Here is a 25,174-nt window from a genome sequence, read left to right on the forward strand (position 1 = left end):
CTGGAAAGGCCCCAATTATCAGTCATTTATTTCCTGGCAAAAGCTCTTATGAAACCACCAAGTATCCACACTATCGGTCCGCAAGTCTGAGGATATTTTGTAAGAAAGGAATAAGATGTCTACGCTTCTTTGTCACCACCTTGTAGCCCGTTTGTGACGCTACTTGAGATCGGGAAACACAGCTGCTCAAACGGGAGACAGGACCTCTCCGCACCAGCTCAGGAGACAATCGCGCGCCGAGTTCTACGCATGCGCGGACTGGCCGGCCGCCCTGCGCAGACGCCGTAACCGTTTCCGGGATCTGTCAGCCGCTCCCTCTGGGCCTCGGTCCTCTGCCAGCGCTTGCCGGAGCCAGTTCGCGTCGACTGACCAGAGTCCGCGAATTCTCCGCTCCGAGCCGGTCCGGACCGCCCCGACCCCAGGTAAGGGGCCGTTGAGGCGAGCTTCTGACCCTTTGGGCCTCCACTGGCCAGGCCTCGCGCCGGACTTGAGCCTGCGGGGACGATGAGGCGGGGGCTTAGGCCGCGGGGTCGGAGGCTGAGGGCGGGCCCAGGTCTCCCGGCCCGGCCTCCCGAGGGGCGGGGGATCCCGGTTCGCCGAGCTGGATCTCCTCGGTCACCATGAAGATCGCTTCTCTCAAAATTTTCGAGTTCAGGCGTTCTCCAGTGCTGGAATTAACAGCTCCTCCTCCTGCGCTTCCGTAGCCCTTTTTGCACCTCTGTAGTGGCCATTTATCACCAATCTGTAAAACAGTAGTCAGTGGAATACTCTCCCCCCAGTCGGGTGTCACGAGCGACCGTTCGTTTCTTTCTTTAGTCTCTAGAATAGATCCCTGCACACAATGAGCTCTCGTGGAACGTATGGCTTCTATCTAGGGCTGCCCTCGATCCTTCAGTTATTGGGGACCTTCCTAAACTCGAGGAAGACCGTCCCCCAGATTTCTTAAATTCCCCATCTCCTAAAGTAAATTGCAGATACCGGCTCCGTGGAACCTCGGCGCAGCAGCACCTGTCCCATCCCACCCCTCCCGTCGGACTGCCACCATTCTAATCCCGACACCGCCCCTTCCTGGTGTCACCTGGGCAGATTGCTTCTCTGAGTCCGTTTCCTCATCCTCAGGGAGGACAGTCATTCTTAGGGTTTTCTGAAGAAACAAGTGAGTTTATTTGCATAAATTGCTTAGAATAATGTCTTGCCCAGAGTAGGTGCTCAGTCAATATTAGCTATTATTACTGCTTCTGGGCATTCTGGGCATATTTATTTTCTCTTCCTCTCCTAACTGCCCTCACTCCTCACCAGAAAAGTGTCAGATTGATTTGTTTCTGGGCCCATGCTGGTACTTACTACACTGCTGGGAACATGGTAGGCACTTAAAAAATTATGGGTTAGGCTCTGACTGTAAAGCCATTTGTTCGCATACTGCGACTTTGGAACCTGCTGTTATCTACCTCAGCTCATTGCCTAAATTACTCTAGTTCTGTCCTCTTACCAGTTTCATCTAACATTTTGATTTCAGGTAGGGTCTGGGTTTTTCAGGTATATAGAAACAGAAGAGAGGATATCAGGAGGGTGCTTTTGCCCTCTTAGGGAGTAGGTGTGACTGGCTCCTTTCAATCACCAAGTATTCTGAGAATTTCTGAGGTTAATTCATCTACTTATCACAATTTAAGGAGAGAATCATCTTGGGAAAATTAAAACTCCTGCTTGAAAGAAGAGTGGAAGTATTTCAATCTAGTTGACTAATCCTATAATGAAACATCTTCTGCGTAAAGTTCAAAATGCACTGCTGGTGAGGCTGGTGCCAGAATTGGGACCTGTCTCTGAATGGGTGGAGGGTGTGGTGACCTTGTTGGAGTACCTGGTATTGCTGGGTTGGGTAATGAAAGCAATTAGACACTGGATGAATCATAGTCTTAAAAACTGATTCTAAACAGGGAACTGAAATTCTTACTGTACAAAGACTTTCAAGCTCCAGGGCCAAGTTCAGAGGATACTGACTGGTGTGTACTTGGGATGGTTCAAAAGCCTTGGGTCAAAGAAAGAAAGGGAACTAACTTATCGAGCATCTATTTTGAGTTAGGCTTTGTACATGTTACCTCATTTAATCCTCCTACCAATAGAGTTGGGATATCAGTGATATGTCCATTTTACAGATAAAAAAATGAGATTTAATTTTTTTATATTTTTTTATTTTTTTTATTTTTTCTGAAGCTGGAAACGGGGAGAGACAGACAGACTCCCTCATGCCTCCGACCAGGATCCACCCGGCACGCCCACCAGGGGGCGATGCTCTGCCCCTCCGGGGCGTCGCTCTGTTGCGACCAGAGCCACTCTAGCGCCTGGGGCAGAGGCCAAGGAGCCATCCCCAGCGCCCGGGCCATCTTTGCTCCAATGGAGCCTTGACTGCGGGAGGGGAAGAGAGAGACAGAGGAAGGAGAGGGGGAGGGGCGGAGAGGCAGGTGGGCACCTCTCCTGTGTACCCTGGCCAGGAATCGAACCCGGGACTTCCGCACGCCAGGCCGACGCTCTACCACTGAGCCAACCAGCCAGGGCCCAAAAAATGAGATTTAGAGATACTGAGTGACCCTCCCAAGTCTGAGATGTGTCAAAGGCAGATTCAAATCCATGTTCCCTTGGCTCCAGAGCCCATGGCTAACCATATAGCAGAATGAGTCTGTACTCAAAGTGACAGGTAAAGAAAGTAGTTTGAAAGTAGGAATCATACTGTACTATAGATCGTATCTCTTTCGATGCTGGACAATAAAAGGTTATCAGTAGAAGCTTGTTAATGTTACCACCTTTTTGTCCGTCCCTTTTTTTCCTCTCTGCCATCATTAAGACAAAGGTTTTCAAAGTTCACTTAAATATTTTTTTAACAAAATTTTTTAAGACTTTATTTATTCATTTGAGAGAGAAGAGAGAGAGAGAAGGGGGGAGGAGCAGGAAGCATCAACTCTCATATGTGCCTTGATCAGGCAAACCCAGGATTTTGAACCAGCGACCTCAGCGTTCCAGGTTGACGCTTTATCCACTGCGCCACCACAGGTCAGGCAAAGTTCACTTAAATATTAATCACAGTTTAGAAGTTATAATTATCACCTTATGACAGAAGGTCTTTTTCTTGGTATAAGATTCAAGCTATTATTCTTCTCCACTCAATGAGTTTCATGAATACAGGCTGTGTTTACTGGGTACCTTATAAATTTGACAAATAGGAGTGTTATCTTGGCCTACTGACTTAAAATAGCCACATAATGTATAAAAGAATTACAGGTCTGAGTTTTTGTCCTAATATGGAGCTTGAATAATAATAATAAAATTAGAAATGCAATTTTAGAAGTAATGAAACCATTGTATAAATGTTTATCTCTTTTGAAGGCTTTGTTACATTGCTTATAAAACTGAATTGAAGAATGAGGAAGGCCTGACCAGGCAGTGGCACAGTGGATAGAGCATTGGACTGGGATGTGGAGGACCCAGGTTCGAGACCCTGAGGTCGCCAGCTTGAGCGCGGGCTCATCTGGTTTGAGCAAAGCTCACCAGGTTGGACCCAAGGTCTCTGGCTAGAGCAAGGAGTTACTCGGTTTGCTGAAGGCCCGCGGTCAAGGCACATATGAGAAAGCAATCAATGAACAACCAAGGTGTTGCAACAAAAAACTAATGATTGGCCCTGGCCGGTTGGCTCAGCAGTAGAGCGTCGGCCTGGCGTGCGGGGGACCCGGGTTCGATTCCTAGCCAGGGCACATAGGAGAAGCGCCCATTTGCTTCTCCACCCCCCCTCCTTCCTCTCTGTCTCTCTCTTCCCCTCCCGCAGCCAAGGCTCCATTGGAGCAAAGATGGCCCGGGCGCTGGGGATGGCTCCTTGGCCTCTGCCCCAGGCGCTAGAGTGGCTCTGGTCGCGGCAGAGCAACGCCCTGGAGGGGCAGAGCATCGCCCCTGGTGGGCGTGCCAGGTGGATCCCGGTCGGGCGCATGCGGGAGTCTGTCTGACTGTCTCTCCCTGTTTCCAGCTTCAGAAAAATACTAAATAAATAAATAAAGCAGAAATTTACACACAAAAAAACTAATGATTGATGCTTCTCATCTCTCTCCTTTCCTGTCTGTCTATTCCTACTGTCTCTGAAAAAAATAAACAACAACAAAAAATCTTATTCCTAATAGAGTCTTTTTCTTTATTTGTGAGTTGTGCTTTGCTTTCTACAACATGAAAAATTTTAAAATTAATGACCTAAACATCTTTACCTCTAGGACAAAATGCAAATCATTGGCATTTCTCTGCCTGTTCAAGATGCCAGATATTTTATTTGAGGATGCACTTATCTCTCTTGGACTCTTGGGTTCTTTTGCAAATTAGCAGAGGCATTTTTTTTCTGCTTTCCACTGAGATTGACTTCTGCTTTTTTCTGCTGAACTTTGATTGTTCAGTTGACAACCTTCTGGTGGCCCTTCCATTCATTTCCTGCTTACATCAGAATTCCTATCTCACATTTCAGTCTCCACCCTAGGTTAACATGACTTGTACTATACTCAGTGTATTATTGTAACTTCAGAGTGCTATGAGAGTGCTTCTTAGAAATGATAAAATGGGTGGCTTTTTGAAAAAATTTCTTCTATTTCAGGTAATGCTTGCTTCTCCAATGGATCTAAATGCCTGCAAAATAGAGAATTTTATTTGATTTTTAATTCAATGATTTTTCACAGATTCTTGCTTTTTATTTAGTTACAATAAAAAGTTTCCACTAATATAACAAACGCTTGCATAGTTTTAGCCCGTATTCACCATTTAACATTTTGCTACGTTTGCTCTTTATATGTCTGCTTGTACTGAAGGATTGAAAACAAATATAGAAGACATGACACCTCACCCCTAAACACTTCATTATCTTTATCTTCTAAGTTGGAACATTCTCCCACCCAAGGGCAAACCATTATAGTTAATAAATTGAAAATAATTCTGTATTGCTACGGAATATGTAGCCCAAAATCAAATTTTCCCTATGATACAAAAATGTCTTTTTTTTTTTTTTAGACAGAGATAGGGACAGACAGACAGGGAGGGAGAGGAAGCATTAATTCTTCGTTGCAGCTCCTTAGTTGTTCACTGATTATGCTTTCTCTTATGTGCCTTGACTGGGGGCTACAGAAGAATGAGTGACCCCTTGCTCAAGCCAGCAACCTTGGGCTTTAAACCAACAACGTTTGGGATCAAGCCAGCGAACATGGGGTCATGTCTATGATCTCACACTCAAGCCAGCGACCCTGTGCTCAAGCTAGTGAGCCCGTGCTCAAGCCTATTGAGGCCGCGCTCAAGCCTGCAACCTCAGGGTTTCGAACCTGGGTCCTCAGTGTCCCAAGTTGACATGTTATCTACTACATCACTGCCTGGTCAGGCCAAAATGTGTCTTTTATAGCTATTTTAAAAGTACAGATTACAGTCCCTGGCCAGTTGGCTCAGTGGTAGAGCGTTGGCCCAGCATGTGGAAGTCCTGGGTTCGATTTCTGGCCAGGGTACACAAAAGAACCACCCATCTGCTTCTCCACTCTTCCTCCTCTCCTTTCTCTCTAGCTCTCTCTTCCCCTCCCACAGCCAAGGCTCCATTGGAGCAAAGTTGGCCCAGGCACTGAGGATGGCTCCATGGTCTCCATCTCAGGTGCTAGAATGGCTCCAGTTGCAACAGAGCAATGGCCCAGAGGGGCCAAGCATTGCCCCCTAGTGGACATGCCAGGTGGATCCCAGTCAGGCGCATGAGGGAGTCTGTCTCCCTGCCTCCCTACTTCTCACTTCAGAAAAATACAAAAAAAAAAAAAAAAGTACAGATTACACCTGACTAGTTGTGGCACAGTAGATAGAATGTCGACTTGGGACACTGAGGACACTGAAACCCTGAGGTTGCTGGCTTGAGTGCAGGCTCATTCAGCTTGAGCACAGGCTTACCAGCTTGAGCGTGAGGTTGTAGACATGATTCCATGGTCACTGGCTTGAGCCCAAGGTCACTAGCTCTGCTGAAACTCCCCAGTTAAGGACATGTGAGAAGCAATCAGGGAACAACTAAAGTGCCGCAACCATGAGTTGATGCTTCTTATCTCTCTCTCTGTCTATCTGTCTGTCTCACTTAAAAAAAAAAAATACAGCCTGAGCAGGCGGTGGCGCAGTGGATAGAGCGTCAGACTGGGATGCGGAAGACCCAGGTTCGAGACCCCGAGGTCGCCAGCTTGAGCGCAGGCTCATCTGGCTTGAGCAAAAAGCTCACCAGCTTGGACCCAAGGTTGCTGGCTCGAGCAAGGGGTCACTCGGTCTGCTGAAGGCCCATGGTCAAGGCACATATGAGAAAGCAATCAATGAACAACTAAGGTGTCACAACGAGAAACTGATGATTGATGCTTCTCATCTCTCTCCGTTCCTGTCTGTCCCTATCTATCCCTCTCTCTGACTCTCTCTCTCTCTCTGTCCCTGAAAAACAATAAATAAATACAGATTAGGTCTTGGCCGGTTGGCTCAGTGGTAGAGCGTCGGCCTGGTGTGCAGGGGACCGGGGTTCGATTCCCGGCCAGGGCACATAGGAGAAGCGCCCATTTGCTTCTCCACCCCCCCCCTCCTCTGTGTCTCTCTCTTCCCTTCCTGCAGCCGAGGCTCCATTGGAGCAAAGATGGCCCGGGCGCTGGGGATGGCTCCTTGGCCTCTGCCCCAGGCACTAGAGTGGCTCTGGTCGCGGCAGAGCGACACCCTGGAGGGGCAGAGCATCGCCCCCTGGTGGGCAGAGCGTCACCCCTGGTGGGCATGCCGGGTGGATCCCGGTCGGGCGCATGCAGGAGTCTGTCTGACTGTCTCTCCCCATTTCCAGCTTCAGAAAAATACAAAAATAAATAAATAAATAAAAAAGATTACAATCAAGTTTCATATATCAAACTTGATTTTCATAGCTCTTTTAATGTAGAACAGCCACCACCCTGAACTTGCCTTTTTTAAGTCAAGACCAATTGTTTTATAGTATGGCACACATTCTGGTTTTAGCTGTTTATTTCCCCTCTTGTGTTGTTTAAAGATTTTTATTAAAAATTTTTAATTTATTATGTTAACATAGTTTCAAGTGTGCCACTCAATATAACACCCTCAAACCTGCCTCCCCCCTTGTGTTCTTTAATTCTCTTTATTTCCTATAAACTTAAAATTGGGTCTGAATCTTGATTTGATTTAGAGTAAATATGTTTGGCATAAATACTTCATAGTAGCTTGTCTGACCTGTGGTGGCGCAGTATATAGAACATTAGCCTGGAATGCTGAGGTCGCTGGTTTGAAACCTTGGGCTTGCCTAGTTAAGGCACATACAGAAAGCAACTATGAATTGATGCTTCCTGCTACTCCCTCCCCCTCCTCTCTTCTCTTTCTCTTCCCCTACCATATCCCACCCCAGCCCCATCCTCTCTAAAATCAATAAATCTTTTTTTAAAAAAATAGGGTCCTCATGTGGAATTTATTTATAAAAAATACTTCATAGCTGGGTTGAAGTATTACCAGATTACACCAGCATAGTCCTATGACCTTTAGTCAAAGCATAATTATTAATAGTGCCTCCTTTTGCTCTCTTGAAAGTATTCTGGTATGGATGTTAAATGAAGTGGTCACTACTTATAAATGATGGTGTGTACTTTAGGTTGCTTCCCATCACGATGCCCTCAGATTATATTGTTTCACTATTTATGATATTAAGTTTGATCACTCGGTTAACGTGGTGACCGCCAGAATTTTTTTTTTATTGTAAAGGTATGTTTTTTCCTTTGTAATTAGTAACCTGATCACTTGAGACTGTGTACCCCAACAATCTTTAACCTATGGTTTTAGAGACCCTTGATGACCCTTGACAGAATAAATTATACATTGGTGGTTACAATGCTAGTTGTGTTTCAATGATTAAGATTTGGGATTGAGATTGATTCTTTTATTATAGGAGAACAATGTTTTATTTAACCCAAAACATTTCAAAATCCCCAGACAACTTAAATATTGGTGGCCTGCCATTTTAAACGCTTTTTTTCTGTTTCTCATTGCAGCTTTCTATCCTTTTAAAACACCAGGAATATGTCCCTACATCAATTTTTACTAGAGCCAATCACCTGTCATGCCTGGAACAGGGATCGTACCCGTAAGTATGCTATTAACTTCGTGCCTTTATTTTTGTACCTTTAATACTTTTCAATGTAGGCAATTTTAGGAATTATATATTTCATTATCACATGTGAAAAGGACAGGCAGATTCAGAAGGGAACTAGGTTACTCTTATGGTTTACAGATAAAGAAACTGAGACCTATACTGTTGAAAGGAATTTCCAGTGGTTACATACCAAGTTATTTTCAGAGCCATTGCTAGCACCCACGCCTTCTGGCTCTTTTTCCACTTCTTTTTCCATACCACTGAGGGACAGCTTATATCAGAGACATCTTTTATTGCCCTAAGAATCCATGCCTGACCAGGCTGTGGCGCAGTGGATAGAGCGTCGGACTGGGATGCAGAGGACCCAGGTTCCACACCCCGAGGTCGCCAGCTTGATCACAGGCTCATCTGTTTGCAAAGCTCACCAGCTTGAACCCAAGGTCACTGGATCGAGCAAGGCGTCACTTGGTCTGCTGAAGCTCTCTGGTCAAGGCACATATGAGAAAGCAATCAATGAACAGCTAAGGCGCCACAAGGAAGAATTGATGCTTCTCATCTTTCTCCATTCCTGTCTGTCTGTCCCTATCTGTCTCTCTCTCTCTGACTCTCTCTGTCTCTGTCACAATAAAAATAAAAGGAGAAAAAAAGCTTAAAAAAAAAAAAGGATCCAGTGTCTGGAATGGTTGTGCCATAATACCACACTCACCCAGCATTTAGTCAGAATTCTAGGACCTAGAAATAAGGTATTTCAGTAGGACATGGTTTATTCCTGAGGTACTAAGAGCAGTACTAAGTAGTATTTACTATGTTATCTCATAATAAGCTTAAGTTTCTAGTTTTGTAGCTCCAGCAAACTAGAAAGGGGTGGAAAAGACTCTTAGAAGTAGACATGGTACAGAAAGCAAAGTGACAGTTAATATGACAAGGAGGCGCACAAAAAAAATCTAGAAATATAAATATAGTATTAGGCCCATGAGTTATTTTTAAAAGTTTGGAGGCCCTGGCCAGTTAGCTCAGTAGTAGAGTGTCGGCCTGGCGTGCAGGAGTCCCAGGTTCGATTCCCGGCCAGGGCGCACAGGAGAAGCGCCCATCTGCTTCTCCACCCCTCCCCCTCTCCTTCCTCTCTGTCTATCTCTTCCCCTCCCACAGCTGAGGCTCCATTGAAGCAAAGATGGCCCAGGTGCTGAGGATGGCTCCATGGCCTCTGCCCAGGCGCTAGAATGGCTCTGGTTGCAACAGAGCGATGCCCCAGATGGGCAGAGCATCGCCCCCTGGTGGGCGTGTTGGGTGGATCCCAGTCAGGCGCATGCAGGAGTCTGTCTGACTGCCTCCCCATTTCCAGCTTCAGAAAAATACAAAAAAAAAAAAAAAAAAAAAAGTTTGAATTATATTCACTTTATTTTCTTCATTTATTTGAGGAGAGAAGGGGGGAAGTGGGAGAAAGAGAGAGAGAGAGGTATCAATTCATCCACTTAGTTCCATAAAGTTGTGCACTCATTGGTTGCCTCTTACATGTGCCCTGACCAGTGATCAAACCCACGACCTCCGTACGCAAGGACAGTGCTTTTATCCACTGAGCCATCTTGCCAGGGCCCATTCTTTTTTTTAATAATATTTTTATTGAGATACAGTTCACATAACATAAAATTCATCCTTTTAAAGTATACAATTCAGTGGATAGAGCGTCGGACTAGGACGCAGAGGACTCAGGTTCGAAACCCCGAGGTTCCTGGCTTAAGCATGGGCTCATCTGGCTTGAGCATGAGGTTGCTGGCTTGAGCCTAAAGGTTGCTGGCTTGAGCAAAGGGGTCACTCACTCTGCTGTAGCCACCCTGTTTTCCCCTCCCCCATCAAGGCACATATGAGAAAGCAATCAAGGAACAATGAAGGTGCTACAAGGAAAAATTGATGCTTCTCATCTCTCTCCCTTCCTGTCTGTCCCTCTCTCTGTCTCTGTCATAAAAAAAAAAAGATTGACGTGAAGTTTCACTTATAGATCCCAATTTTAATTCTAAGAAATCTTTATTACATATTTTTTTAAATGAGAAGTGGGAAGGCAGAAAGACACTCCCACATGCCCCCCTACTGGGTGATGCACTGCTCATCTGGGGCCTTTGCTCCGTTGCTCAGCAACTGAGCTATTTTAGCACCTGAGATGAGGCCATAGAGTCATCCTCAGCACCCAAGACTGACTTGCTCCAACTGAGCCATGGCTGCAGGAGGGGAAGAGAGAGAGAAGGAAGATGAGGAGGGGTGGAAAAGCATATGGTCACTTCCCCTGTGTGCCCTGACCAGGAATCAAACCCAGGACATCCATATACTAGGCTGATGCTCTACCACTGAGCCAACCGGCCAAGGCCAAAATCAGTTTTTTTAAATGTATAAACTAGAAAGGGTAAAAATCAGAGTAAGTCTAAAAATGTATTTTATATAGATACATGTTTTCTTAATTTTTTAGACTGGTCCAAGAGATTCCTTTTGAAAACAAGGATTTTATTTTATGATTTATATTGGCTTTATTTAAAAGAAACATTGATATAGTTTATCAGCAGAATCAAGTTTTTCTGATAAACTATGGTGGTTCCAACATGGGTTCATGATAGCTGTAATGAGAACCTATGAGCTATTTTTAGCATTTCAGAAAGTAACAGAAATTAAATATTTATTAATGTTGTACAAGTGAGCTAAAATGTCAAATATCTTTACTATGAGCCAAAGTTAAGTTGCTGCATGAATAACGCAGGGCTGCTAACCCCCCCCCCCATGCAGTTGAAAATTTATGTATAAGTTTGACTCCCCAAAATATGCAGAGGGCAACATCTCTTACATAAAATGGTGTAGAACAATGCATACAGTCAGCCCTCCACATCCCCAGATTCCCAACCACAGATGGAAAATCATGTTTTCTATCAGCAGTCTATTGAATACATGGCTCTGAAACCCATGGTTACAGAAGGTGACTATATTTATTGAAAGAAATGTGTTTATATTTGGACCTGCACAGTTCATACCTGTGTTGTTCAAGGATCAACTGTATATCAGCTAAGTATAGCAACATTGTGTATTTCTTACTGGTTAGAATCTTTAACTGACAGTTATATATGTCTCTGATAAAATGAAATTTTAAATTTAGTTTTTCTACAAAATATTTAAAATACAGGGTCCAAATAGAGTTAAAATAATAGAAGAAATTATTCAAGGGTGAATATTGAGAATCATTTTTTAAAACAGCTTTTCTATTCCTTCGATCTGTTTTTAAAATGCCAACTGTAACATGTCCCCTTTTTGTGTGACAGTTTCAGGTTCAAGTGTTAACTATTAACTTTTTCTCCAGAAATTGCCCTTAGCCCCAATAATCATGAAGTCCACATCTATAAGAAGAATGGGAGCCAGTGGGTGAAAGCTCATGAACTCAAGGAGCACAACGGACACATCACAGGTAACAGAAGATAACTGTGAGTTTAGTACAGTATTTTCAAATTTAGCACTCTTTTGTTTAAATAAAGAGCCTAATAAAGTAAGTCTGCCATAATATTCAAAGTTTGACAGCATTTACTGAGTTTTCTTTAGAAAATAGCATAATAGTGATCTCAATTTTTTTTTTTTCTTTTCATTTTTCTGAAGCTGGAAACAGGGAGAGACAGTTAGACAGACTCCCGCATGCGCCCAACCGGGATCCACCCGGCACGCCCACCAGGGGCAACGCTCTGCCCATCCTGGGCGTCGCCATGTTGCGACCAGAGCCACTCTAGCGCCTGAGGCAGAGGCCACAGAGCCATCCCCAGCGCCCGGGCCATCTTTGCTCCAGTGGAGCCTTGGCCAGGCCAGGCTCCTGTGTGCCCTGGCCAGGAATCGAACCCGGGTCCTCCGCACGCTAGGCCGACGCTCTACCACTGAGCCAACCGGCCAGGGCAGTGATCTCAATTTTTAAGTGTTTGTTTTAGTCCAGTTGATACACAGCAGTCTACTATAATGTATGGAAGACACTGAACCTACTGTGAGAACTAAAGAGCTTAGATTAGGAGATGAGACTGAGAGCAAAAACTAGACAGCATGTCAGGTGTATGAAAACGTCAGCCAAACTGTTCTGCATTCTAGTCCGATACTCTATCCACTGCGCCACCGCCTGGTCAGCAAACTGTGTTCCCATACTGCTGCAGGAGCTGACTGTCTTCCAGACATTTCCTATATGTTGTTATGGGGTCAAAGAAGACATTCCAAATACTGAAAAGAACAAAGAGTAATATAATAAACACGCATATTCCTGCCACCCAGAATTAACAACAAAAAAGATAAATATCTTCTTTTCTGTGCCAGAAAACAAGAAACAAGCATTTAATAATAAGAATATTGTCTAGATAATGGTAAAATCCCCTCTCACCACCAGTCCTGTTTCTGTCCCTCAGTAGGCAGTCTGTAATTTAGAGTGACATTGTGCCAGTCCATTTTTATTACTTTTACATACATGTATATATTCATAAGCAATCTCTAATACATACTAGTATTTTTAAATGCTACCAAAATGGCATTATATTATACATCTATTGCAGCTTACTTTTGCCCACATTGTTTCGTTTCTTTTTTTTTTTAACAGAGACAGAGAGAGAGTCAGAGAGAGGGACAGACAGACAGGAATGGAGAGAGATGAGAAGCATCAATCATCAGTTTTTCATTGTGACACCTTAGTTGTTCATTGATTGCTTTCTCATATGTGCCATGACCGTGGGCCTTCAGCAGACCGAGTAACCCCTTGCTCGAGCCAGTGACCTTGGGTCCAAGCTGGTGAGCTTTGCTCAAACCAGATGAGCCCACACTCAAGCTGGCGACCTCAGGGTCTCGAACCTGGATCCTCCACATCCCAGTTTGACGCTCTATCCACTGTGCCACTGCCTGGTTAGGCTGCCCACATTGTTTTCGAGCTCTCTATGTTGATGTATCTAGATCAAGTTTGTTCCTTTTAACTGCCAGTTGGCCTTTAATACCTTCATTTATTTATTCTTTTCTCCATTATGTTTCTAGTTTTGCCTTATTGAAGTGCTAAATCGACTGTTCTTGTGCATAGCATATCTCTTTGTACATGTGTGAGTGTTCATATATGGTAGAACTGTACTGCAGTCTCCCACAGGAATGTGTATATCTTCAACTTAGCTAGCTGTCATCAGATTGTCTTCCTCCCCAGTGCTTGTTTTCCCAAATCCCACACACACTTGATTATGGTCAGACTGATGAGTGAAAGAGTATTTATAAGTTGCATTTTCCTGATTAACAGAAAGGTTGAGCATCTTTTCAAATGTTTACTAGCCATTTGGGTTTTTGTGTATGTTTGTGACTTCACTATTTATAATTTCTGTACATTTTTTCATATTTTTATCTTTTTCTTGTTGGTTTGTAGAAGATTGGATCTTAAAGCATTGGCTATGAGGCAGATTCCTGAGTGTTTATTAACTTTCGTCTTTGGCAAAAATTATCTATGAGTAGATAAGTAGAAGTGGCATGCAGAACAGGGCTGAGTTTTATTAAGCAAGTGTCAAAGCTGGAGAATAGGGTGTAAAAATGTGGAATTTTTACAGTGGTTTTCAGAAGTTAGTGATCCAAATCCTGATACCAAATTTCAAGAGACTGTATTGCCCTGTTGTTAAGTCATGTCTGGCCGTTTAAAAATGTATATATATATAGACCCGGGTTCGATTCCCGGCCAGGGCACACAGGAGAAGCGCCCATTTGCTTCTCCACCCCTCCACCGTGCCTTCCTCTCTGACTCTCTCCTCCCCTCCCGCAGCCAAGGCTCCATTGGAGCAAAAGATGGCCTGGGCTGGGGATGGCTCTGTGGCCTCTGCCTCAGGCGCTAGAGTGGCTCAGTCGCAACATGGCGACGCCCAGGATGGGCAGAGCATCGCCCCCTGGTGGGCAGAGCATCGCCCCATGGTGGGCGTGCCGGGTGGATCCCGGTCGGGCGCATGCGGGAGTCTGTCTGACTGTCCCTGTTTCCAGCTTCAGAAAAATGCAAAAAAAAAAAAAAAAAAAAGTATATATATATAGATATTCTCTTATTGCTCTGTTCAGAAAGAACTCTTGTTCATTGATCCTTACTACTGTAGTTCCTTTTTTATTCTATTTTCTGGCAGAGTTGATTCAACCTTTTGCTTTAAACAGTTTGGCAAAGCACATAATAACTTATTTGTCATAACTTTTCAATTACAAATTTCTCACTGCAGTCTTTGTTTTCCCTTTCCTCACAATGATTTTGCACTTAAGTAGGCAGCAAAGGTACTGTTTTTTTTTAATTGGGCCTCTAGAATTTTGCTTCTGATCCCCTAACATACTGATTAGCTTAAAGATCTCTTTCCTCCAGATCAGAGAAAAACATGGCATGTTTTGACCTTCTGCACTCTTCACATTATATTCTCTAGCACAGGGGTTGGGAACCTATGGCTTGTGAGCCAGATGTGGCTCCTTTGATGGTTGCATCTGGTTTGCGACAAATCTTTAATAAAAAAATAATGTTAAAAATATAAAACATTCTCGCCTGACCAGGCGGTGGCACAGTGGATAAATCGTTGGACTGGGATGCGGAGGATCCAGGTTCGAGACCCCGAGGTCACCAGCTTGAGCACAGGCTCATCTGGTTTGAGCAATGCTCACCAGCTTGGACCCAAGGTCGCTGCCTTGAGCAAGGGGTTAGTCGGTCTGCTGTAGCCCCAGGGTCAAGGCACATATGAGAAAGTAATCAGTAAACAACTAAGATGTCTCAACGAAAAACTAATGATTGATTCTTCTCATCTCTCTCTGTTCCTGTCTGTTCCTGTCTATCCCTCTCTCTGACTCTCTCTGTCTCTGTAAAAAATAAATAAATAAAAAATAAAACATTCTCATGTATTACAATCCATTCATTTCCTACTGCTCATGTTCATGGTTGCAGGTGGCTGGAGCCAATCACAGCTGTCCTCCAGGACAACACCATATTTTTACTGGGTAATGCGTATGTACACGGGTCGTTGTATGGCTCTCACGGAATTACATTTTAAAATATGTGGCGTTCATGGCTCTCTCAGCCAAAAAGTTTCCTGATCCCTGCTCTAGCAGAAACTTGTGACCATCCCATTTTGCTTTTACTAGGACTTGTGTGTAATGCTAGTGAGCACCTTCAGCTGACTGGCTATATATATGTTTATTACCCAACCAGCACCAAAGAAATAATTTCTATTTTTGTTGCTATTGCTTTCTCACAACCTTATTTTTATTAGGGTTGGCCTATTTTCTCTGAGTCCCTTTGCCAGTGACCTTATGGCCTAAAAATAAGAACACTTATATTTTAAATCGGAAAGTTAGCATTAGGAAATACCTTTAAATGAGAAAGGGCTAAGATGAAAGACCAAAAAGATAGCCAAAAAATGTGAGATATTTAGTTGTGTCCTTTTTTTCTCCTGCTTCTTTTTTGGAATTCTTTGAACTTGGGCCTATTTTCTGTCCAAATGCTCAAATGATGTATTTTTTTTTAGTCTTAAAGAACTATTGTTGGGAAAATCTAAATATAACTCTGTGGCAGGAGACCAAGGATCAAACATATTTCCTCCAAAAGATAGTAACTACAAAAAAGGAAAAATTATCTTCTGGAGCTTTCTAGAAGAATAGACTAATCAGTACAACATAGAAAAAGAGTATGGCAAACATTAAAGGGATACCAGAGTCTTGGTGTTTTTTTCTGTGAGTTTATTCTTTTGTGTTAAAGTTTAATCACTATCTTTTTTAAAAAAAATTTACAATGGACAATTTTAAACAATAACAAAAATAGGCAATAATGTAATGAACCCCTCTATACCCATCACCCAGATTCAACAATTATCAACTCACAGCCAATCTTGTTCTCAGCTCTCTTCCTGTACAATTTTGAAGCACATCCCAGATGTTGTATCATTCCATATTTCAGTTTGTATCTCTAAAAGATAAGGACTCTTCAGTAATAACCAATACAATAGTCTGTTTTAGTTGGAATTCTAATAAGGTACACACATAGTTGTGATTAGTTATGTATCTCTTAAGTCTTTTGTTTTGTCTATAGGTTCACTATCTTCTCTTTCTTTTCCTTTGCAATTTATTAAGAAATTGAGAAATCAGGTTGTTTGTCCCATGGAGTTTTCCAGAGCCTAGATTCTGTTTGCAAGCCAATGGTGTTTTACATATTCCTCTGTTCTCTATATTTCCTATAAATTGTTAGTTGAGTTAGGTGATGGTAGGTTCTTTCATCAAGGAGGCATATAATGTCTAGTCATCTTTCTTTCTGAAATGTTCACAACTGTTGATGGTCAGTGCCCGTATCCATTAACTTAACAGTGACTGCAACATGGTGATATTTTCAATCTATTGTTTCTTCTCTACTAGTTAGAATATATTTATAAAAAATGCTTACCTCATCTACTGTTTGGTTGGCCTGAGATGTAGTTAGCATAGGAAAGACCGAATAGATGCTTGATTCCCCTCCTTTCCTTTTAAGTCTTTTATGCAAAGCTAAATTAATAAGAGATGAAAATTTGCCTTTGACTGAATATTTGCTCTTCCCATCTTTTTAACAAGTACGTGTTTTAAAAAGAGCTTAAAGCTATGGTCATCTAAAATAGTCTAAGGGGGCCCTGGCCGGTTGGCTCAGCGGTAGAGCGTTGGCCTAGCGTGCGGAGGACCCGGGTTCGATTCCCGGCCAGGGCACATAGGAGAAGCACCCATTTGCTTCTCCACCCCTCCGCCGCGCTTTCCTCTCTGTCTCTCTCTTCCCCTCCCGCAGCCAAGGCTCCATTGGAGCAAAGATGGCCCGGGCGCTGGGGATGGCTCTGTGGCCTCTGCCTCAGGCGCTAGAGTGGCTCTGGTCGCAATATGGCGACGCCCAGGATGGGCAGAGCATCGCCCCCTGGGGGGCAGAGCACCGCCCCTGGTGGGCGTGCCGGGTGGATCCCGGTCGGGCGCATGCGGGAGTCTGTCTGACTGTCTCTCCCTGTTTCCAGCTTCAGAAAAATGAAAAGAAAAAAAATAAATAAATAAAATAAAATAAAATAGTCTAAGGGTATGACTATGGTTTTACAGTTTTCGTATTCAAATGAAAGATGTAGTTACAGAAGTAGACTTAGCAGTCTAAGACTACCTGACCTGTGGTGACACAGTGGATAAAAAGCATTAACCTGGACTGCTGAGGTCACTGGTTCAAAACCCCAGGCTTGCCTGGTCAAGGCACATACCAGAAGCAACTACAAGTTGATGTTTCTCACTCCTTCCCCCTGCCTTTCTCTCTCTAAAATCAATAAATAAAATCTTTTTTAAAATGTTACAGTATTTAAAAAGAAAAAAGAGTTATAAAACTAAGCAGAAGGCAGCTTATATTTTTCTTAAAGCATAAGGCTCTATTGATTTTTTTTAAGGACCTCAAGTTTAAGCACATCAGGAATTCATATAAAACACATATGTGTTTAATTAGAGTGGTGGTCATATGGAATAAGGGGTGAAATTTGAGATTGTCAAAATCAAAAAATAACTAAGCTTTGTCTTACAAGACAGTATGCTGGATGGGTGAGGATATATTCATTTTTTATTGGTCTATAACAAATATATAAACTTAGCAGCTTAAACCAAACACATTTATCATCACACAGTTTTTGTGGGTTAAGAGCCAGGGCCTGGTTTATATGGGACTCTGCTTTGGGTCTCAAGCTATAAACAAGGTGTCAAACAGGGATGGGTCTTCATCAGAGGCTCGATCAGGGAAGGATCCACTTCCAAACTCCTTTAGGTTGTTGGTAGAACAGTTTTTCCTTGCAAGTGTAAGATTCATGGCAGCTTGCTTCTTCAAAGCCCACAATAAAGAGTGTGAGCGTCTTTGGCGAGAGGGGTCACACATTCTTATGTTTTGGAAGGGGGGGTGTTTGACACATTCTTATGTAATCTTGTACAGTAATCATGTACATCTCATCACCTTTCCCAGAGTCCACTGGTTAAAATTGAGTCACAGAACCTGCCCACACCCATGGGGAGGGGACCACAGAGAGGCATGAGCACCAGCAGACGGGGTCACAGGGACCACCCTGGAGTCTGCCCACCACAGTAATTTCAGAAACTTGCCTCTTGTTGTCAAGAAGCTTGTAATCAAGTTAGGAATATGAGATACTCGTAAAAATAACAATATTTTACATTACACTTCTAAGATACCATAAAGAGGTCATTTTAACCAGAGCAAAATGATATGTGCCTGAATGGTTGTTCCAGTGTTATCTATCTTAATAAGTGATTGGAAACTATCAAACTATCAACTTTCAAACAATGGGATGTTTAGGGGAATTATTATGATAAGATCATAGTTCTGAAATCATGAATAACCACTACTGATTTATAAAAAGCAAGAGAAAATGTTTGCCATAATATTAGTATTTTAGGGGGCAAATGTATGTGGACATAAAAAAACAGGGTAGGGCTTTACTGACTTTTTGCATGTTCCGTTGTGATTTTTGTCTCATAACAAAGTGTGGGTTTTGCTTTTGTAGTTATTAAAAATAAATTTTTAAATTTAATAAAAAGAGCTGAAAAATTATCCTATAAAGAATGAATTTGAGGCCCTAGCCAGTTGGCTCAGTGGTAGAGCATCAGACCGTTGTGTGGAAGTCCCAGGTTCAATTCCCAGCCAGGGCACACAGGAGAAGTGCCCATCTACTTCTCCACCATTCCCCCTCTCCTTTCTCTCTCTCTCTCTTCCCCTCCTACAGCCAAGGCTCCATTGGAGCAAGTTGGCCCAGGTGCTGAGGATGGCTCCATGGTCTCCACCTCAGGCGCTAGAGTGGCTCTGGTTGCAACAGAGCAAGGGCCCAGATGGGAGAGCATCGCCCCCTAGTGGGCTTGCCAGGTGGATCTCTGTCAGGCGGGAGTCTGTCTCTCTGCCTCTCCACTTCTCACTTCAGAAAAGTACAAACAAAAAAAGAATGAATTTGAAATGAAATACACATTTCTTAGAGCAAACTCCCTTGTGTCTTTTCCCCTTTAATGATGCAAATAATTGTGCTGACATTTCTTGTAGGTGAATGAATGAATAAACTCTTCATACTACTGTCACTATGATATATGACTAATGGAGATTTTGATTTATATTCGTCTTACTTGTATTCCATATATAGTAAATGTTAAGAATGTTAATTATTTTTAGGGAGATACCTATGATACTTTATTAGTAATACTTCCATAACTTCAGTGTAGAATTACATTTATAGAAAATGCCTCATCAATAGCTAGCTATAAAATGAGTGAGTCATAGCAGCTTTTAGTCTTGGTATATAACAAACTGACTGACTTTGGGATTCTTCATAGAGGCACCAAATAAGTAAAAGTATGGTCAAATATGAACAAGAAACCTTATATTTAGATGCATATGTAGGACTTTTCCTAGTTAAGATACAAAGATACTCAAGGACTCTTTCATAGAACTTGCTCAAACAGAAAAGGTATTTTAGGTTAGTTTAAATGACACAGACCTTCCAAAGAATATATAATAAAACTTACATTTCCCCTCTATATTCTGAAGATTTTTGTTTATACTGTATGTTTTATTTGGGTATCATATGACAGACTTTCAGTTAATATTAGATGTGTTAATGAATGAATAATAAAGGTACTTTGAGACCAAAAAAAATCTTAGAGAGAGGATAAAGGTCTTCAGACCAGATATCTTTAGAAACCTATGACTAGGTTGGGAAAACCATCCCTGCTTAGTTTTGTCACCTCTGCAGTTATAAAACAGCTCTGTTCTACCTGGCCTCATGTAGGATCCCAAGTTACAGAACTTTATAGAGAAGAAACATCTTTGCTTTTATGATGTATGTAATCAGGGCCACCTCTGTCCCTGACATACCAGTGCCCACTTCCCTATGTCCTGTCAGTTGTCATTGACTCAGGCAAAGCAGATGATGCCGTATCTCACTTACAGGTATCGACTGGGCTCCCAAGAGTGACCGCATCGTCACTTGCGGGGCAGACCGCAATGCCTATGTGTGGAGTCAGAAAGATGGTGTCTGGAAGCCAACCCTGGTGATCCTGAGAATTAATCGTGCAGCCACTTTTGTCAAGTGGTCCCCATTAGAGAACAAATTTGCTGTGGGAAGTGGAGCACGACTCATTTCTGTTTGTTACTTCGAGTCTGAGAATGACTGGTGAGCAACATCTGTTTTTTTATTTCTCTCTATAGAATCATACATTGGGACCACTATGTTCTTGGTGACTTCTTGAGACACTGGGTGAAAGCTAACTATAACTCATCAATAGCTAGCTATAAAATGAGTGAGTCATAGCAGCTTTTAGTCTTGGTATATAACAAACTTGGTATATAACAAACCGCAGTTTTGTTTTATAAAAACTGTTTTGTTTTGTTTTAAAAACTGAAACCGCAGTTTCAGTTTTTCTTCATCTGGAGGCTTTTTTCTCATAAATTTTCCATTCTTTCTGAATGAGCATTTTTTCTTCTAATGTGCACATTGAGTCAAATCTAATGTCTTTCTCTTACTGATATAGAGCTGTGGTTTCCATGCTCTGGTCTCCTAACTTGTATTACTACCCTTCTGACTCTGTACTGTCCACATTGCTGTTTTCTTACTCTGCTGTATAAATTAAGAATTTAAAAGATTCCCAGTGTCCTGAGAAATATTTTTTTCCCCTCACTATATTTATCCACTTAAAATATTTAGGATTCTTACAAATAACAATGTTCTCCTTTCTTTAAAGTTCATTTGCTAATCAAATCTGTGCCTTGGTATAATGCTTTACTTGTTTAAGCCATTAAAGTAAAAATTGACTAAGATCTTGGAAATATAATCAGTCTGTTATACATTTTTTTATAAATCACTTGTAACTAAGCCAGTCAAAATGCAAGAGGTTTATTTTATGACTAAGTAACATACTTCAACTACTCCTTCCTGCTTACTTGGATAAGAAAACGATTCTACCCTTCAACATGGAATTGTCATTTAGTAGGAAACTGGCAGTGTGTCTTTGCACTAAAAATAGCAGACTACACATCACTCTTTGTGTTAGTGTTACTGTTTGCTTTCTGCTGAAACAGTGGAAGGAAGGGATTATCATATTACACTTTATAATTTAGTAAAACCTCAGAAGTTTTTATTCTCTGGGGAAAAAAGTTTGAATTTGCAGCAAGATTGAATTATGACTTTAAGACATGCATTTTTCTTTCAAGCATGTGTAAAATTAAGGCTAACAAAATGTTGCCTGCTAAAAATGATTTAGAAGCTTCACTGTAATACATAAGAAACAATTTTTCTTTCTAGATAATCTTCAATGTCAGTGATTGTTCACATTTTTATTCATTAAAAAAAGTCTCAAATAGGCCCTGGCTGGTTGGCTCAGCGGTAGAGCGTCGGCCTGGCGTGCGGGGGACCCGGGTTCGATTCCCGGCCAGGGCACATAGGAGAAGCGCCCATTTGCTTCTCCACCCCCCCCCCTTCCTCTCTGTCTCTCTCTTCCCCTCCCGCAGCCAAGGCTCCATTGGAGCAAAGATGGCCCGGGCGCTGGGGATGGCTCTTTGGCCTCTGCCCCAGACGCTAGAGTGGCTCTGGTCGTGGCAGAGCGACGCCCCGGAGGCGCAGAGCATCGCCCCTGGTGGGCGTGCCGGGTGGATCCCGGTGGGGCGCATGCGGGAGTCTGTCTGACTGTCTCCCCGTTTCCAGCTTAAGAAAAAAAAAAAAGTCTCAAATATAAGTAACTTGGGCTTTACTGTAGTACAAAGTATTGTCATTGGAACAAATTGTATTTCAGGGGAGTTTCTCAGCTATGCAACGGTATTTTATTGCTATCATGTGAGTACTTTAAAACAACCTCTCAGTCTTTAATTTTAAAATAACTGCATTATTAAATAAGTCAAATATTAACTATTTTTCAGAATGAAATTTTTCAGATTCCTAAGAAAAGGATTCTTTTTCTTTTTGAGTGAGAGGAGGGGAGATAAACACACTCCTGCATATGCCCTAATCGGCATCTACCCGGCAACCCCTTCTGGGGTCAATGCTTGAGTACTAAGCTGTTTTTAACACCTGAGGCTGATATGCTCAGACCAAGTGAGCTGCCCTCAGTGCCTAGGGCCATGCTCAAACCAGTCAAGCCACTGCCTGCAGGAGTGGAAGAGGGAGAGAAGCGGATGGTCACTTCTCCAGTTTGCTCTGACCGAGAATCAAACCTAGGACGTCTATACACTGGGCTGACACTCCATCCACTGAGCCACCAGCCAGGGCCAGAAAAAGATTCTATAGAAAAATAATTTAACTTTTAAGGAAGGGCAGTTGGCATGATAATAAGTCTCTCATCTTGAACAACAGAAACAATTAATTTTTAAGTAGCAGTTTAAGGGCAAAAGTTGATTTAGTTATACCAGAATAATGACTATTTTAGACACGAATAAATTATTTAAGTGGAGCTAAAGAATTAGAGTCTAATCTCCAGCAAGAGGTCCTGCTGATTTCTTGGTTGTGTTTGTGAAAAAAGTGAAAAACTGCAGCTTCAGAAAACTTACTTAGCATTGGAAACTTAAAAAGGAAATTAATCTATCTTAACCTTTTAAAATAAATCACTAAATAGTTAAAATAAAAATTCAAGTAATTTTAAACCTCAGTTTTTATTTCCAAAGTTTAAGTCACACGTAATCTGAAACTCCATGGGACAGTATCAGAGTTAACCCATAAATATACGTACTAAAGAGGATCCCCTGGTAGCCAGAAAAGTTCAGAACTAGTTGATCTGATGGGAATATCAAAACCTAAAGGACAGGAAAATGGAAGTGACCGTCTATTGGTTCTTCTTCTCTCCCTTTAGAAATAAATGCAAACTTCTCTCTGGCAGACCTGGTAGCCACATAAGAACCATGCATTGATGTTTTCAATTGAGACATTTGTTAGGTCATTTGGGGATTGTTTGAAAATAAACTAAAATGAATTTTCTCCTTTTGTAGGTGGGTAAGCAAACACATTAAAAAGCCAATTCGTTCCACAGTCCTCAGCTTGGATTGGCATCCCAACAATGTTTTGCTGGCCGCAGGATCTTGTGATTTCAAATGCAGGTGGGAACAAATGAGAATTGGTAGACAGACTTGAACTGTTCATTGTTCACCTTTCAACAAATATTTTTAAAGTCCTTTTTTGCAAGGTACTATGCTCGGAACCATAAAGGTCTCAGAGATGAAAGGATCTTATGATCTAGAAAAGGGGATAAAGCAAGTGCATAAATCACTGAGGTAGAAAGAAGTGGACTTGGTAGAGGAGACGCACAGGCAGGGACTGGGAAGTTTTCCTTAGGCAGAACGTCCATGGTTTGGGGTGAGGGAAGTGTTGTCTGCTTCTCCCCGCCCCTCAACTACAGTAGTATTATCTTTTTTTTTTTTTTTTTTTTTTTAACAGAGTCAGAGAGAGGGATAGATAGGGACAGACAGACAGGAATGGAGAGAGATGAGAAGCATCAATCATCAGTTTTTCGTTGTGACACCTTAGTTGTTCATTGATTGCTTTCTCATATGTGCCTTGACTGTGGGGCTACAAGCAGACCTAGTAACCCCTTGCTCGAGCCAGTGACCTTGGGTCCAAGCTGGTGAGCTTTTGCTCAAACCAGATGAGCCCGCGCTCAAGCTGGCAACCTTGGGGTCTCGAACCTGGGTTCACTGCATCCCAGTCTGACATTCTATCCACTGCGCCACCACCTGGTCAGGCAGTATTATTACTTTTTTTTTTTTTTACTTTTATTAATTTTTAGAGAGGAGAGAGAGTGAGAGAGAGAGAGAAAGAGAAGGGGGAGGGAGGAGCAGGAAGCATCAACTCCCATATGTGCCTTGACCAGGCAAGCCCAGGGTTTTGAACCGGCGACCTCAGTATTCCAGGTCAACGCTTTATCCACTGCGCCACCACAGGTCAGGCCTTATTACCATTTTTTTTTTTTTTTTGTATTTTTTTGAAGCTAGAAACAGGGAGGCAGTCAGACGGACTCCTGCATGCGCCTGACCCGCCTGACCGGGATCCACCCAGCATGCCCACCAGGGAGCGATGCTCTGCGGCAATCAGAGCCATTCTAGCGCCTGAGGCAGAGGCCATGGAGCCATCCTCAGCACCCAGCAAACTTTGCTCCAGTGGAGCCTTGGCTGCAGGAGGGGAAGAGAGAGACAGAGAGGAAGGAGAGGGGGAGGGGTGGAGAAGCAGATGGGCGCTTCTCCTGTGTGCCCTGGCCGGAAATCGAACCCGGGACTCCTGCACGCCAGGCCAACGCTCTGCCACTGAGCCAACCAGCCAGGGCCCTTATTACCATTTTATAACGCAGGCAGCAGACTGCAAATTCCAAAGGGAAACTAAGAGTAACAAAACAGCTGAACAGTGGACTGCTGAACTATTATTATGCTATTATTTTTCAGTTAAAGCTTTTTATTTGTCATTAACATGAGGCCAGAAGAAACACAGCCACTTGGCTAAGAGCTTTAAGTACATACAAGTAATTGCTTTAAAAAAAAAAAAAGTTGTTCTTTATTAACAAGGCTTTTTTTCCCTTTAGCCAGAAGGAAGGCAGATAAATGTTGCTTCATGTTGACAATATGGTAGGTTGGGAGATGGGATGTATTTTTCTTTGGTAGGCTATGTGGAGAATTTCTGGAAAATCTAGCTAGTAATTTACATCCTAGAATATTCAAGGGACTTTTGTTTTGGGGTCCTTGAGTTTGGTTTTTGAGGGGTTTTTTTTTGGTTTTGGTTTTGGTTTTTAATATGTCTGTGGCAGTTTGACCGTGGGTAGGGGATACAGTAGTGTCAAGGCATTTTTGAGAAAAATACTGTTTATTCTCCATAAGAACCAGTATAACAGTGAAGAGCCTAGAGTTTTTCATATTTAGGAGTTTTATTTTTGTAATGTTACCCAGGGTTGTTCAAGCTCCCTTAGAAGATGGAGCTAAGTGGTACTGATCCATACCACCTGGATTATCAGGCTATGTCTAAAAAATCTGGTTGTGAAAACAGGTTACAATTCTTT

The 25,174-nt window shown here is 42.5% G+C and overlaps 1 protein-coding gene across 1 annotated transcript in view; it reads left to right on the forward strand.

The window, feature by feature from the left end:
* The first annotated feature begins 287 nt into the window (after positions 1 to 287).
* ARPC1A (actin related protein 2/3 complex subunit 1A) overlaps positions 288 to 25,174 on the forward strand; it is a 34,532-nt gene continuing 9,645 nt past the window's right edge. The window contains exons 1-5 of the mRNA XM_066274273.1: positions 288 to 422; positions 8,049 to 8,140; positions 11,484 to 11,588; positions 20,100 to 20,322; positions 23,124 to 23,231. Of these exons, the coding sequence (XP_066130370.1) occupies positions 8,077 to 8,140; positions 11,484 to 11,588; positions 20,100 to 20,322; positions 23,124 to 23,231 (500 nt within the window). The 5' untranslated portion in view covers positions 288 to 422; positions 8,049 to 8,076. The remainder of the gene's footprint in view (positions 423 to 8,048; positions 8,141 to 11,483; positions 11,589 to 20,099; positions 20,323 to 23,123; positions 23,232 to 25,174) is intronic.

This window comes from Saccopteryx bilineata, chromosome 4 (genome assembly GCF_036850765.1).
Source record: "Saccopteryx bilineata isolate mSacBil1 chromosome 4, mSacBil1_pri_phased_curated, whole genome shotgun sequence".
NCBI classification, from domain to species: Eukaryota; Metazoa; Chordata; class Mammalia; order Chiroptera; family Emballonuridae; genus Saccopteryx; species Saccopteryx bilineata.